This window comes from Etheostoma cragini, chromosome 21, assembly GCF_013103735.1.
Source record: "Etheostoma cragini isolate CJK2018 chromosome 21, CSU_Ecrag_1.0, whole genome shotgun sequence".
NCBI classification, from domain to species: domain Eukaryota; kingdom Metazoa; phylum Chordata; class Actinopteri; order Perciformes; family Percidae; genus Etheostoma; species Etheostoma cragini.
The window spans coordinates 2,686,308-2,699,831 of NC_048427.1; the positions used below are offsets into that span (position 1 = coordinate 2,686,308).

Here is a 13,524-nt window from a genome sequence, read left to right on the forward strand (position 1 = left end):
GGTGGGTTCAGCCCCTAATGAGAAAGTTTGGTGAAATTTGGTCACCTTAATCTAGTAGGGCTGTAACGATATGGAACCAAAATTGCAACACTCTACGAAACGGTGTGAGAGTTGTTAAACGTGGTCAAAACAATCATACTAAAAATACCTTAGCGCGTTAAACAATGTTGTAAGCTTATGTTACCCACCAAGAATTACCTAACGTTGTAGACCAAGCATTAGTATTAGCTACTTGTCAACTTGCACCTTTACATTAGGCACCAAAGCACTTTTCCTCTTCGGTCCCCCTACAGGTTGGAAGCAGAATAGTCAATTACTGTTACCATTATTCTTCTGTCCCATTCAAACGAGTTGATGAACCACTGAATCGATTTTAGAAACATAATTTTAAGGTACAAAAGAATCTTTGGTGATGGATTGATCATTATTGAAATCAATCAATATCAATAAATAATTCCCTGTTGTATCACTGTGTTACAAAGAGGTATGTAATCAATGACAAACGATGCAAAAAAACGTTGTATAACGTTTCCTGAGTATGAAATAAAATAAGAATCGAGGTTTGTATCGAATCGTGGGTCATAAATTGTGATACAAACCGAATCGTGGTTTGGTGTGTCATTACAGCCCTAGTATCTAGGTATGCGGATACTTTGAGTTTTATTTGCCGAACTTTGGAGGTCTGTGAGATTTCTGTCTCCACCCAAATATAATGGAAGTAATTGGAACTTCATGTTTGGCGCTCACAGCAATTAAAATTAAATTAAAAAAACTCAATAGCAGCGAATTGTTTAGTGAACCTAGAGGCTATTCATTTCAGGTAAGGCAGCCAAGTAATTGTTTATGGAGAGATATGTACAATACTGTTACATTTCTACATGAATTTCTACATTTTCATTTGCCATTCAGAACCATAATTCATAAAGCCCCAAACTTTGTGACTTGCTAGACACTACTACAGGAATGGGTTTTGTCTTGGACTTTTTGTAATTTGGGTGAATTTATATACATTTGGGTCTAATGCTGGCAATATTTCATATTTTTCTTTTTGTCAACAAACTCCATGAAAAGAAGAAACAAGTTCTGTCTGTGTACTTTCATCTTCTTTCTCAGTGCCATAGAGCTCCATTGTTGTCCAAAGACTTTTAAAAACGCATATGTGAGTAACACTGTTGCACCAAGTGGCATGTTCTTTCATTTCCACGAACACACACACTGTAGTTTATTTTGACTTAATCCCAAACACTTCGTCTTGCTGCCAATACTCACTAGAACACCAAATGTAGATTAATCCGCCACTGAAAATAGTCCCCAACAAATGCACTACTTCCTCTTGTTTGTTTGCTCAAAACTTCAGTGAGCCTCTGTTTTTAAATAAAAGCTGATTTTAGAATTATTTTATTTATTTTTTATTAACGAATCTATAAATTTGTGACCTGAATTTCCCCAGTGTGGGATTAAGATGTCTGATCTTATTTGATTATTAAGGTCTTCAGCAGGAACCAATGAGTTTGAGACTTGCCACAGACAGGTTAGGAAAGATAGAGTATTTAAAGACAGTTTTGGTGGGATTTGTTGACAACAACAAACATTTGAAATAACAACTATGTTGTCCTTTAGGTGTGCCAACATGAGGTGAATTATCTTTTAAGGACAGATTCTCTGAATAGTCTTGATTTGCTCATGCGTGCTGCTTTTGCCTTAATGAAACCGGCACCTGTCCTAAAATAGTTGAGTCTCATGAGAGTGCTCAGTTACCTGACAGCACAGCACTTCCGTGTTAGATGCATTCCAGAGTCACAGTCACTTGTGGAGAAGTTGGCTCTCCTACAATCAGGGTAGACTGGGTGGTACTAGCAGCAAAGCAAGAAAGTCCCACAGATTAGACGAAGAGGGAGGGAGAGGCTTAGGATATTTTAGTTGGTTGGCAGGCTAAACTTAGCACAACTGGTAGAAACGTCAGGGTGTAAGAGAGTAAGAAAGATAGCTAGACAGAAGTCTATGCGTGAGAGCTGTGTTACAGCTAGTTATTTACATCTGAAACTTCAACTAGCGCTTTTCCTCTGTCATGCATATTTTACGGTCCCGATGCATCCTCAGGTCAGCACTGTAAGTCTTTTTTGTCACATGTTTTTGACTCATGCTGTTGACTTTTTCTGTTCTGTGTTATGATTTTTTTAGGCTGTTTGTTAGGACAGAATGTGTGAATATTCTGCACAGCTATTGGGGCATTGTTTCTAATAAATTTCAACTTTAAGTAAACATTGAGTGTCATACTGTGTGTGTGTGTGTGTGTGTGTGTGTGTGTCTGTGCGTGTGCGTGTGTGTGAGCGCGCAGAGAAAAAGTACAGTCAAGTACAGGCCTTATATACCAAAGCACTACCCCGTCAGATTTTGAAAGCTGCAATTTGTCAAGCGACCTGTGGTATGCCTGTGCTGCACAGGGGCATGTTGCACCAACTTGCAGAACCTTGCATTCCTTTAAAAAAAATATTCCCATCTGCATTATGTTTGCATCCATGAACAGGAGTACTTGTATTTGTCACGCATGTGGCCTCATGTTCACTGGCTGTGTGATGTAATTTCAAATCCTGTCAGGCTGCCTGCTTTTTTTTGCATTCATTTGTTCAAATGCTTGTTTACAGTTGTGCTTCAAACCATCAAGTTAAACAAGAAGTTAATTATTTCACACTCAAGTGCAGCGGTGCTGCTCTGTGGTCTTGCTTTTGTTTTCTTTCTGCTTGCTTTTTAGGGCCACTTGACACAATTTTTCTCTTCTTTCCACAGAGAGCTCTTAGAGAAGTGTAAAGCACTAGCCAACAGGGCTAAGCTTTTAGCTGCAAGGACTGCTAATATTTCCATTAGTGCTATTTTGGGATTCATCAGATCTTAATAGAGGGCTAGAGCTGGTGATTTTTTAAACGCAGCTTTTTCTATGCGCTTCGGCCTTTCGTCTGCTTGTTAGAAGTTTTTGGCTTGTAATGTCAGTTTGTGTTGTTACCTCCTGTTGGGAGGTCCAAAATCCAAAATAGTTCTGTTTCTAACTGTTAACTGGATCTTTTTACATGTTTACACATAAATGTGCAGGTACTTGTCCACCAAATTGAGGAACAATGGCGTCAGAAAGCACTACGGAGCGATCGCTGCGCCCATGCAGCAAGGTAGCCTTCCAGGGATTGCTTTTTTTCAGGCCTCTGATTGGCCTACATCATCTTTTTTGTACTGTAGGATTGTGCTTCAATTGTTTTTGCATTTTCATGCAGAGGTACTTTTAATGGGGTTTTTTTAGAACAAAGGAGAGGAAAACACAGTTATTAAAAAATACCCATGTACATGTGGTCTATAGGCTTGTGGTTATGAGTGGTTTATTGTTGGGATGCAACATCTCAGTACAGAGATGCAGAGAAGGCATAGTTGTCGTAGGATTGACACAGAGACACGAAGAAAGAGTGTATGTTTATATCCACTTTGCCTATGTTTCCATAGTCAACATGCTGCAACATGAGAATACTGAACTGTCATAGGAGTCAAGTTGATGCTTGTCGCCTCCAGCAGCTGTATGGTTTGATGGGGAAGCCAATTGGCAGAGGGAGAGATGTTTACGTTTGAGTGGCAGTTAGTAAAAAAAACGCACCTTGTCTTTCTGCTGCTGTGACACCTTTTTTTTCTGTTTTCACAGTATAATTGAAGCTAAGGTATAAGGTGAAGGGCAGTTTGAGTTGACATTTAAGCTCAATTACAGCACATAACTCCACAGGCTATTATATTGTTATGTTTTCAAGGGGCAAACATTGTTTGCTGGTGTGAAACACAAAAACATGCTGGCTTAAGAGGAGGGTAGCCTTCTTATGATTGCACTGACACGGGTGCACGATTCAGAAAATGTTAAAGCTAAAGAAAACAATTTTAAAAAACGATTCACTGTATGTAAATGTAGTTACTTTTCTCATGTGATAGTATATGCGCTATTACAAAAAACAACAATTTGAATCAATTTTTGGAATCTATAGATTTTGAATCTGTAGAGCTTGAATTTTTTGGCACACTTCTACAATCTGAGTTGCCTTAATTACCGGTCATTGAATGGTATGCACAATTTGAATTGTGTTAAAGTAGGTTACAGTGATTTTCATATCTTTTGTTCCATTACTAACTGCAATGATGTCAAAAACAATGAACAATCTTCTTTTTTCATTTAGCCGACATTTGACTGTAGCTTGTGGCGTATGCGATGAATTTAAAACTAGATGTCGCGTCCTCGCTCTGATTGAAAGCAGAAGACTACCATAGATATACAACAAACGTCGACAAGCAAGCGGGGCAGTCAAAGCCCTGGCGATACAGGGAAATATTGGGTTTACGGTGAAATCTATCCATAGTGGGTCAAACTGGCCCAGGTAGCATGCGTTAAAACTGCAGAACTACATCAAAACAACGCAGCGGCGTCAGACAGAGGCTTATGCACATTGCGAGTTGCAGAGAGAAACTTGTTTAGAATTATTTTGATTCTAGTCAGCACTTGATAATTTTATGAGCCAGTTTGTTTGTAATGTAGTTTGTGTTGTTTAATTTCCTCAGCCTAGTGAAAATAGGGCTATTTTAATTCACATCGGCACAATTATGTGCATTGATTTAACCCTCGGGTCGTCCTCAGGTCAAATTTGACCCTTTTTTTCATATCACAGAATACGGGACGTCAATAAAGCGCCGAAAATAAAACAAAAATAAAAAACACGCCAAAAAATTTAAGACAAACAAAAAACATACAAAAAATGTTCACCCAAAACATTGGAAAAGTGACAAAAAGTGTATGGGAAAAAAATGTCTGAAAAAGTGGTTAAAATGTTGAAAAAAGTGACTAAAACAATGTAAAAAATATAAATATATATATATATATATATTTATATAATATGTAATAATATATTTTATACTAAAATATAAAATACAAAAGTTTGAAAAAAGTGACTAAAACATTGAGATAGTAACAACAACAGTAGTTTTTTTCATGGTTGAAGGCAAGACAGCACAAGGGTTAATTATTTTGCCCTCTCTGCCTGTTGCAGCCTACATTTCAATAAAAAGAGTATAAATCCTATTCTCTATAGATAGCCTGCCTATCAATTGTTTTCAAGCGCAACAAGCACAGAAAATATTTCCCATTTTACCGGTAAAATGAAACCTTCCAGGTCACATGACTGGCACTAAATTTGTTCTAGCGGAAACTCGTAATATAATGTATGTGACATGCAATAACGTTAAATATCGCGTTGAAAAATAATAAGTGAACAAGTGAAGTGAATAGCAAATTACTATTTGAATAAAAAAATAATAATAATAATTTCCAACATTATTTCATTGAACAAATTGAACATTGCAACATAAAGCACCATTAAAAATAACAACAGTTACATTTGAAAGTGCAGTTTTCTACTGATGTTTTCTGAGTCTTTTGCAATATGTAGTAGCCTTTACGTAGTGTTTAAAAATTATTTAGCAATATTAAGTAGCCTTTATGTAGTGTTAAAAAAATATATATATATATTGTGCAGCCCTAGAGGTAATTTGGAAGTAGTGCAATATTGTCTATAAGACCGTTTGATTCACATTAAATCTCTACATTATATATTTTCATGCACTGAGTGGTTTTAAACCCATGTTTTCCCACCACTGAATCCCAGGTCCACAGCACATATTAGAAAGTGACCAATTAGAGAAAGCCAGAGATACTGGTATGCATACTTAATTCCCAGTGAGTTGTCCTGCCATGCAAAGTACAACGAAAACAAAATAACTTGTAACTGATACCTCTTTGTACAAAATGGCAAGGACTGTTGTGACAGCAGACAACAGCCGGACACCTGTTGTCGAGCGTGAACTTGGAAGCAATATCTCAATTGGGAGGATTATTTTAGACTTGTTTTTTTGAGTTTTTATATCTCCATGTGTGTTTGCAATGTAGATACAATGACTAAGTGGGTAAAGGAAATACTAAATCACAAACAAAACAACTCCAAAGCCTGAACGACGTGGTGAAAAATGGTCAACTACCATTCGAATGGATCAAAGAATAGCCAAAATGGCACTTAACCAATGATCAGCTCCAGGAAAATCAACGAGGACTTAAAGTTACCTGTGAGTACTGTACCGATCAGACAAAGGCTATGGGAAGCAAATCTATCAGCTAGTCCCATTGGTGGAATTTAAGACATGTGCTGAATAGCTTGAAATTTGCCAAAGGACACATTGACTGGCCAAAGGAGAAATGGAGCAACATTCTGGGCTGCCGAGAGCAAATTGTTCTTTTTAGGTCTTGGGGCCGCAGACAGTTTGTCCAACGACCCCCATGCACTGAATAGAAGCCACAGTACACTGTGAAGACAGTAAAGCACGGTGGTGCAAAGATCATGCTATGGGGGTGTTTCTCATACTGTGGTGTTGGGCCTATTCATCGCATACCAGGGATCATGGCTCAGTTTCAATATATCAAAATACTTGAAGAGGTCATGTTGCCTTATGCTGAAGATGCCTTTGAAATGGGTCTTTCAACAAGACAATGACCCAAAACACACCAGCAAGCGAGCAAGGTCTTGGTTCAAGATGAAGAAGATTGATGTTATGGAGTGGCCAGGCCAATCCCTGGACCTCAATCCCATAGGATACTTGTTTCTGAGGCAAAACCTAGTAATGCGGAGGAATTGTGGACTGTAGTTCAATCGTCCAGGGCTGGAATACCTGTTCACAGGTGCCAGAAGTAGGTTGACTCCATGCAACACAGATGTGAAGCAGTTCTCAGAAATAAGGGTTATGCAACTAAATATTAGTGCAGTGATTCAAAGTATAGCAACCCTTGAGACATTTTTCAGTTTATACAGTAAATGTTTGAGTTTGTAAAGAAAAATGCAAATACTGCCATTTTGAACGGCCTAATATTTCTTTTTCTTCACTTTCTGTAAAGGTAGAACACAAACTTGATCAATTTGGGTCATGTTTTAAATAGGAATTGACTGTGCAGTGTTCCTAATGCATTGATATTATAGAATTTAAAGCTGTTCTAAGGATTTTGAGCATTATACAACTGTACAAATCACAAAGAGATTTATAATCTGTACAACATATGACACTAGACCTTTGATTCAGAACGGTACAAAAGCTAAAAAAAAAAAAAAATCTGAAATAGCAACAAAAGAGGGATCATTCCTCTAGATCATAAATCACAGACTGTACTTCAATTCCTTCCCAGAGCAAATGTAACCTGCAGGCCTGTGTGTTGCATCTTAACCGAGTGGATCTTTTATTAATGGTGCTAATGGAGTCCAGCTCCCTCTCCTGGAGGGAGTATTAAAGAGCTGTGGTGTGGGAGGAGAGCTGGAGGCTACTGGGAGTGTCAGAGAGCAGAGAGCTGGACTTTTGGGATTTGGAACACATCAAGCATTGATGAGGAGCACTCACTCACTGACTGACTCTCTCTCTCTCTCTCTCTCTCTCTCTCTCTCTCTCTCTCTCTCTCTCTCTCTCTCCCTTCCCTACTCTCTTTTCAGACATGCTTTTTTGCTCTCCTCCCTTCTGCTGAGCTCTCTCCCTCCTCCATCTGTGCACTTTTGTAACCCTTCAAAGCTGCCGGTTCCCATCAGTGCTTTACATGCCTTTCACATGTGACAGTGTGGTTGGAGGTGTGTTTCTGAGTGCACCGGCTTGTTGAGCATGTTGCTGATGCATAATAGAGTTGCTGTCTTTGTGTTACGTCTGTTATTGCAAGGCTTTCTCATGTGTATCCTAATAATTAGACTGGTATGGCGGGGGTTTAATTGTTTTGAAAAATTCAGTTTGGGAGCACCCTCAAGAACATTTTCTGCCATATACCTCCCTTTGTCCCTATGACTTAACCTTTACTTGTTTGTCTAGACTGAGCTCTTTTACGCTTTTATTTAATTTGAGTACCACCTGTTTGGGCTTAGGGCTGCACAATGTATCATTTTTTTTATATCATTATCGCATTGTTGGTCAAAGGCATTGACAGGGCCGTGCACAATATATTGTGTTTTTGTTGTCATTGCAATATCAACTGGCGCAAAATTCATATCTTGAAAGGTTGCGACATATCGCGATAGACACTGCAAGATGTTTTGTGTTAGTTAAAAGAAAATATGCACTTTAAATTGAATATGTCATTTTTCTTTTAGTTTTGGCTGTAATTGCCAATTCAGGGTTCAATTTGTTCAATAAAAGACTGTTAGGAATGATTATTTAGTCTGAATTCAACAAGCAATTTGTTGAATTTTAAAAGAAAACTTAAAGCAACGGAAAGGCAGAACAAAGTACTAATTTCTGTTAATATATTGCAAGTAATATCGTTTTGCGATATTCAACAACGTTATCACGTATCGCATATTTTCCTCATATCGTGCAGCCCTGTTGGACAGCTATGCCATCCACCGTGGCAGCTAGAAAGCTGCGACATATCGTGAAAGTCACTCTGAGATATTTTATCAGCAGAAAAAAAAACTACACCTTAAAATGCAACTTTCATTGTTTGTTTTTTGGGGGGGGGGGGTTTATTCAGTGTTAATTTATTTAATTAAATAATGTTGGAAACTATTTTCTTTCCTTTGTTTTAATTTCAACAAGCAATTTGTTCAATATTGGTTTATGTATCGCAAGTAATATAGTTATTGCAATATATATATATATATATATATATATATATATATATATATATATATATATATATATATATATATATATATATATATATTATATAACAACGTTATGTTTTCCTCATATCATGCAGCCCTAGTTGGCACACAGGATAATAAAATCAAAGTATTCTTTTTCATAAGCTAATGACATTTTCTCCTCACTTTTTGGTGTATTGTTGTGTGTTCTAAAACTGACATCAAGCTCATTTACATGTGGTATTAACATTTACGTGGATGCATGACACGTGAAGAAAGGTCATTTAATCACGGGCCTTTGTATTTCCACCTGGGGATAATGAGCATTCTCATTAGCTCGATTCTGCAACTGATGAACATGTCAACAGACGAGACGTATCCCGTGCAGGGGAAGCAGGGCTGTCCTGCTTACGTCTTCTGTGCTTTGCAGTTTCAGAATGCAGGAAGCGGTGGAATTAGGAGACTTTTTGGTCAAATGTTTTCCTTCATATGTAGCCAAACTGGACAGATGGCTTTTCTGGCGGATCCAGTTTAGATCAGATTGCAGTGTGTTTTTATGTGCGTCTTTTTATTGGGATACATAAAGGTTGAATATTTAGATTTTCAAGCATTTTACTCATATTGTCTTTCTCTTTCTCTCCCAGGTGGCTCAATGGCCCGAAAAGGAAGAGGAAGAACAGCCAATGTTCGTTGAAGAGTATGACTGGTGAGTAACTGATGGTTGGTGTTTTGATGAGGGTGGGGGGGAGAGACTTTCTAAAGCAGCGCTGCAGTGGCAGCTAGCAAACAAACCTCCACTTTCGTACCTGAAGTGTGAATATAGTCTGAAGTTTTTCTAGAAACACACCTCTCCTTTTCAGAGAATAAAAGCTCTCCAAATACAGGGAACCTTTCATTTAAAAAAAGCTGTTATTTGAATCATTTTTATATTCTTAATAACTTTTTAGAAAATGAATACAGTATTTTAGCTGTCAGTCTCACCACAGTGAATGCATGCAGTTGAGTGACTGCACAGAAGCTAGTGCTCCAAAGAGAAAAAGGTAAACAAAATCTTGGCATCTGTCATCAATAAACAAAAGTTGTGCTCTGTCTGCTTTCTTGTTGGACGCAGCACGTTGTCTGAGTGACAGCTCCAAATCCCCCGAGCTGAAAGAAGCGAGTAAAGAAGGTAAGAGAGAGTGATGGGGACAGAGGTAGGGTGGGAGGAGCACCAACATGAAAATCTACAGGAAGGATGATTTGGCATTCATTAAATATATATATATACCCCAAGGCCAGTCCCCTCCACGTTGAACTCGCTTATTGCACTGCCTCTCTGCTTCACTGCTGGAATCTTGTACCACATTCTACCTGCCACGGTTCATTTCAACTGGGAGAGTGTGAAAATATGTCAGCCTGGTTGTTGGAGATTGAATTACAGGCGCTGTAATGATGTCAGCTTTTTCCTGTGGTCAAGTGGTCCCTCAGGCAGACTTTGGATGCTTCAACAGTCTTCCAGGACACTAAAGAGTCTAATGTGCATTGATGTTGGTCAGAGTTTTGACCACATTCACAGCTCATAATCTTGATTAAGCAAAGAGGCACATCCCTGTCATATCACTAAAGAGGTACTGAATATTACATGTGAAATTAAAAAATGCAGTTTACTTTGAGATAACTAAATTGATTCTAGTGTTGAAATGATTAGTGACTTAATTAGTGGACGGACAGAAGATTTTTTCACAAATTTAAAAGCTACACTTGCAGTGAGTGACACACCCACAAAGAATTATCAGCTGACTCTGCAGTTCTAGCGTTTAAGCATTTTTAAGCTTGTTGTTGTAGTTGCACAGTTTGGGTTCAATCTCACTACTTTTATCAACCTTGTTTCCAGCAGGCAGCTGTTTATAGCATCAAACGACAGACACATTTAGCAAGCTGGTGGCTGGTGAACATAGTGGATCATTTAGCAGCTAAAGAGAGAGCAGCCAGATTATTTTTAAGGAGTTTGTAGAGACCAAAAACAGAGTTTAAAGGAGGGGAAATATTTGGGCATTCGTCGATGGCCAGAAATGTCAAACAAATGTTCATTTGCGCCGTGTCTGCGGGTTGTGTGAATAGGAACTGTTTGCTAACACATTTAAACATGTTTAAAAGGTAATAATATGTGTATGGCTATCTTGTCAGCTTGACATATGCGGGCCGCGGGCATTAAAGCACCTTTGATGAATTATATATATTTTGTATTTAAATTAGTAAATTTATGAAATAAGCTTGCCAAACATTGGTACTTTCTACTTTTTTAGCAAATGTAGACAGTCTAAGACAATTGTAAATTGAATCAGTTTGTGATAAGACATACTGAGCAATTTGAACATGATTGTTCAAATAATAATGAAATAATGAAAGAACCAATCTAAATAAATCCATAGATTAATTGAAAATAGAAATGTTGCAGCCCTCGTCCATTTTCAGGCATATGTTACTACCGTAATCTATCCATTGTTAACCCTCCGAGGTCTAAGGGCAGTTTCACATATCTTCTTAACTGTACCTTATCAAGGTATTTGCATATAACTGATCCCCATGTGTTTCATATCAAAATATGTTTGGAACAAACTCAGCTTTCCGTGTAGTGATGCCCACATTTTTTCTACAGCAATGATTAAAGAGATAGTATGCCGCTTCAACTGAAACATTGTTTTTTTTTTAAGTCTTCAAATCTCTTTGGAAAACAAACCATAAGATTCGTGAACAGCGCTAGCCTAGGCGCACAGGGACGAGCAGCAGCATGCAAACATGCAAAAGATTAAAAATACAAATATTGCAATGTGAAATTTTATTATAATTTGATCTGCTCGCACTCTTTCACACTTTCACACTTTTACACTTCACGCACAAGCACATCAGTTTTCTCTCTCCTTCCTGCTCAGCAAATCCGCCATCATAATAGCTATTAGAGCCCGATCAAGAAAGGAGTTTTAAAGCCAATACCAATACGAATATTTGATTGTTTAAAAATCCGTATGTCGGCCAATATATACTGTATTTAAAAAAATCCATAAACGCTTTACAAAACAAACACATTTCCCTAACATTAGTTATTTGTAGTTATTTATGAGTTCTCTCTAAAATAATATGATAAAAAAAAATTAATTGTCACAACAGAACAGAGGAACATCAAAATATATAATATATAAATAAATATATAATAATAAATTAAATGTATAAAAATACAAACTTAAGAAATGAAACCTAAAGTCCTTTGAACAAAAACACATTAACAAAAAAATAATCAGTGTTGCCAACAGGGACGTGTAGAGCATCCTCTGGTGGACAAACTATGCAATGCCAACGCTCATAACATGGTTGACGGTCCGTTTTTCTTTTTATTGATTCATTTATTTAAATGTTTTTTTTTCAGAATCATTTATTTTTCATTATAAATGATTTTTATGAATGAATATTTTAAAAGATGTTGTTTTTTTAAATTGGCCATTACAAATGCTGATACTGATATATCGGGAAATGCCTAATGTCGGCCGATAACATCGGCCCGCCGATATATCGCTCAGGCTCTAATAGCTATGCACCAAGGTACAAACGTGTCTGGGATGTAAAGGGAATGGGAGATGATACTACTTGTGAATACTGGTTTATGGCATGTTACGCCCAAAACACACCTATGATTAATTAATCCACAAAGTACAACCCTTTTGGAAACATGTACCAAGCTCACAGACCTTTTTTTCCACTGTCAAACTAGCACAAGTGGATTTGGACATGCCCTGAACGCACCATCAGCATGCACTTATGGCCGTTGGCTTAGAACGTTAAAATAGGGCCCATTATGTTTTGTATGAATTGATTCGGTGCTTGAAATGGGTTTACCAAAGTCTTAGCTTATATATGATTGAAATAGTAAATAAATGTCTGAAGTGAAATTTTATATTATTGCTTTTTGAGTAGGAGTTTTGTCAAACATCGTTTAGACGCGACAGACTTTTGTCCTCAGATGTTAAAGTAATAGATGACATTTTTTATATTAATTGCCTATCAGGAAAGGGACAGTAAACACAGCAGTAGTGGCCACACTAGATTCTGTACAACAGTTGTGTTTTAAAATTCAAAAATTGATTGATGATTTTGTGTGGTGGTTACAGTGTTGAATATCACCTCCCTGTGCTGTTAACATGCAAGGACCTCGGAGCAACGATCCTGAGACTCCTTTAGGGACCTGATACCACGCGGAATTACACGCTTTGACAAAACCAAATTGCAGATGTTGTGTTGTAAAACTTTTGAAGAAAAAATATTTTCTTGACTCAGCAACGCTAGAAAAAACGTTCCTTCCCTTTCCCTGGTTTTTCTTGGTGGGGGTATTGCAGGACCTGTCAGTTGAAGGGCAGGTAGCCAGAGCCACAGAGCTGCAGTGGTATTGATTTTGGGCTTGGCTTCCAAACACAGTTCTCAGCCGACTGGCTCCGGGATCCGGCTGCTGCTGCTCGCCCTGCCAACACACTGAAGCTGACACTTTTCCTATATGACCGTTCTCTGATGTCCCCGTTATCTTTTCTTTGGCCTGTTTCTCTTCTCCTTCCTCTTTTCCACCTATTTTCACCTATTCCTCCTGCAATTTCCCTCATGTATATTCATTTCTTGTTTTCTTTTGGCCTCAGTGTTTTTTTTTTTACCTCTCTCAATGATGGGGTCTTTCTCCTCTACTACTTTTTAGTAGCAAATGTGCTTTTTTTTCCATATTTCACAGACGTTTTCATTTGATTCTTTTTTCTCTCTCCACCTTGATTCTTTTCAATTGTATATATTCGGTATATATAGATATATTTATATGCATATATATATATATACACAC

The 13,524-nt window shown here is 37.7% G+C and overlaps 1 protein-coding gene and 1 long non-coding RNA gene across 7 annotated transcripts in view; one reads left to right on the forward strand and one right to left on the reverse strand.

The window, feature by feature from the left end:
* Nucleotides 1-13,524, forward strand: part of LOC117936898 (thyroid hormone receptor alpha) — a 128,739-nt gene that overhangs the window by 97,364 nt on the left and 17,851 nt on the right. The window contains exons 1-3 of one of the 6 annotated variants that reach the window (XM_034860399.1): nt 1,700-2,109; nt 9,317-9,378; nt 9,784-9,840. In XM_034860399.1, the coding sequence (XP_034716290.1) occupies nt 2,069-2,109; nt 9,317-9,378; nt 9,784-9,840 (160 nt within the window). In that variant the 5' untranslated portion in view covers nt 1,700-2,068. Of the gene's footprint in view, nt 1-1,697; nt 2,110-9,316; nt 9,379-9,783; nt 9,841-13,524 lie in introns of those variants that run through there. The other 5 variants (XM_034860400.1, XM_034860398.1, XM_034860402.1 and 2 more) reach the window with 5 other exon arrangements.
* LOC117936905 overlaps nt 1-13,524 on the reverse strand; it is a 23,639-nt gene that overhangs the window by 3,303 nt on the left and 6,812 nt on the right. Inside the window, exon 2 of the long non-coding RNA XR_004655048.1 lies at nt 8,320-8,409. This is a non-coding gene — a long non-coding RNA (uncharacterized LOC117936905). The remainder of the gene's footprint in view (nt 1-8,319; nt 8,410-13,524) is intronic.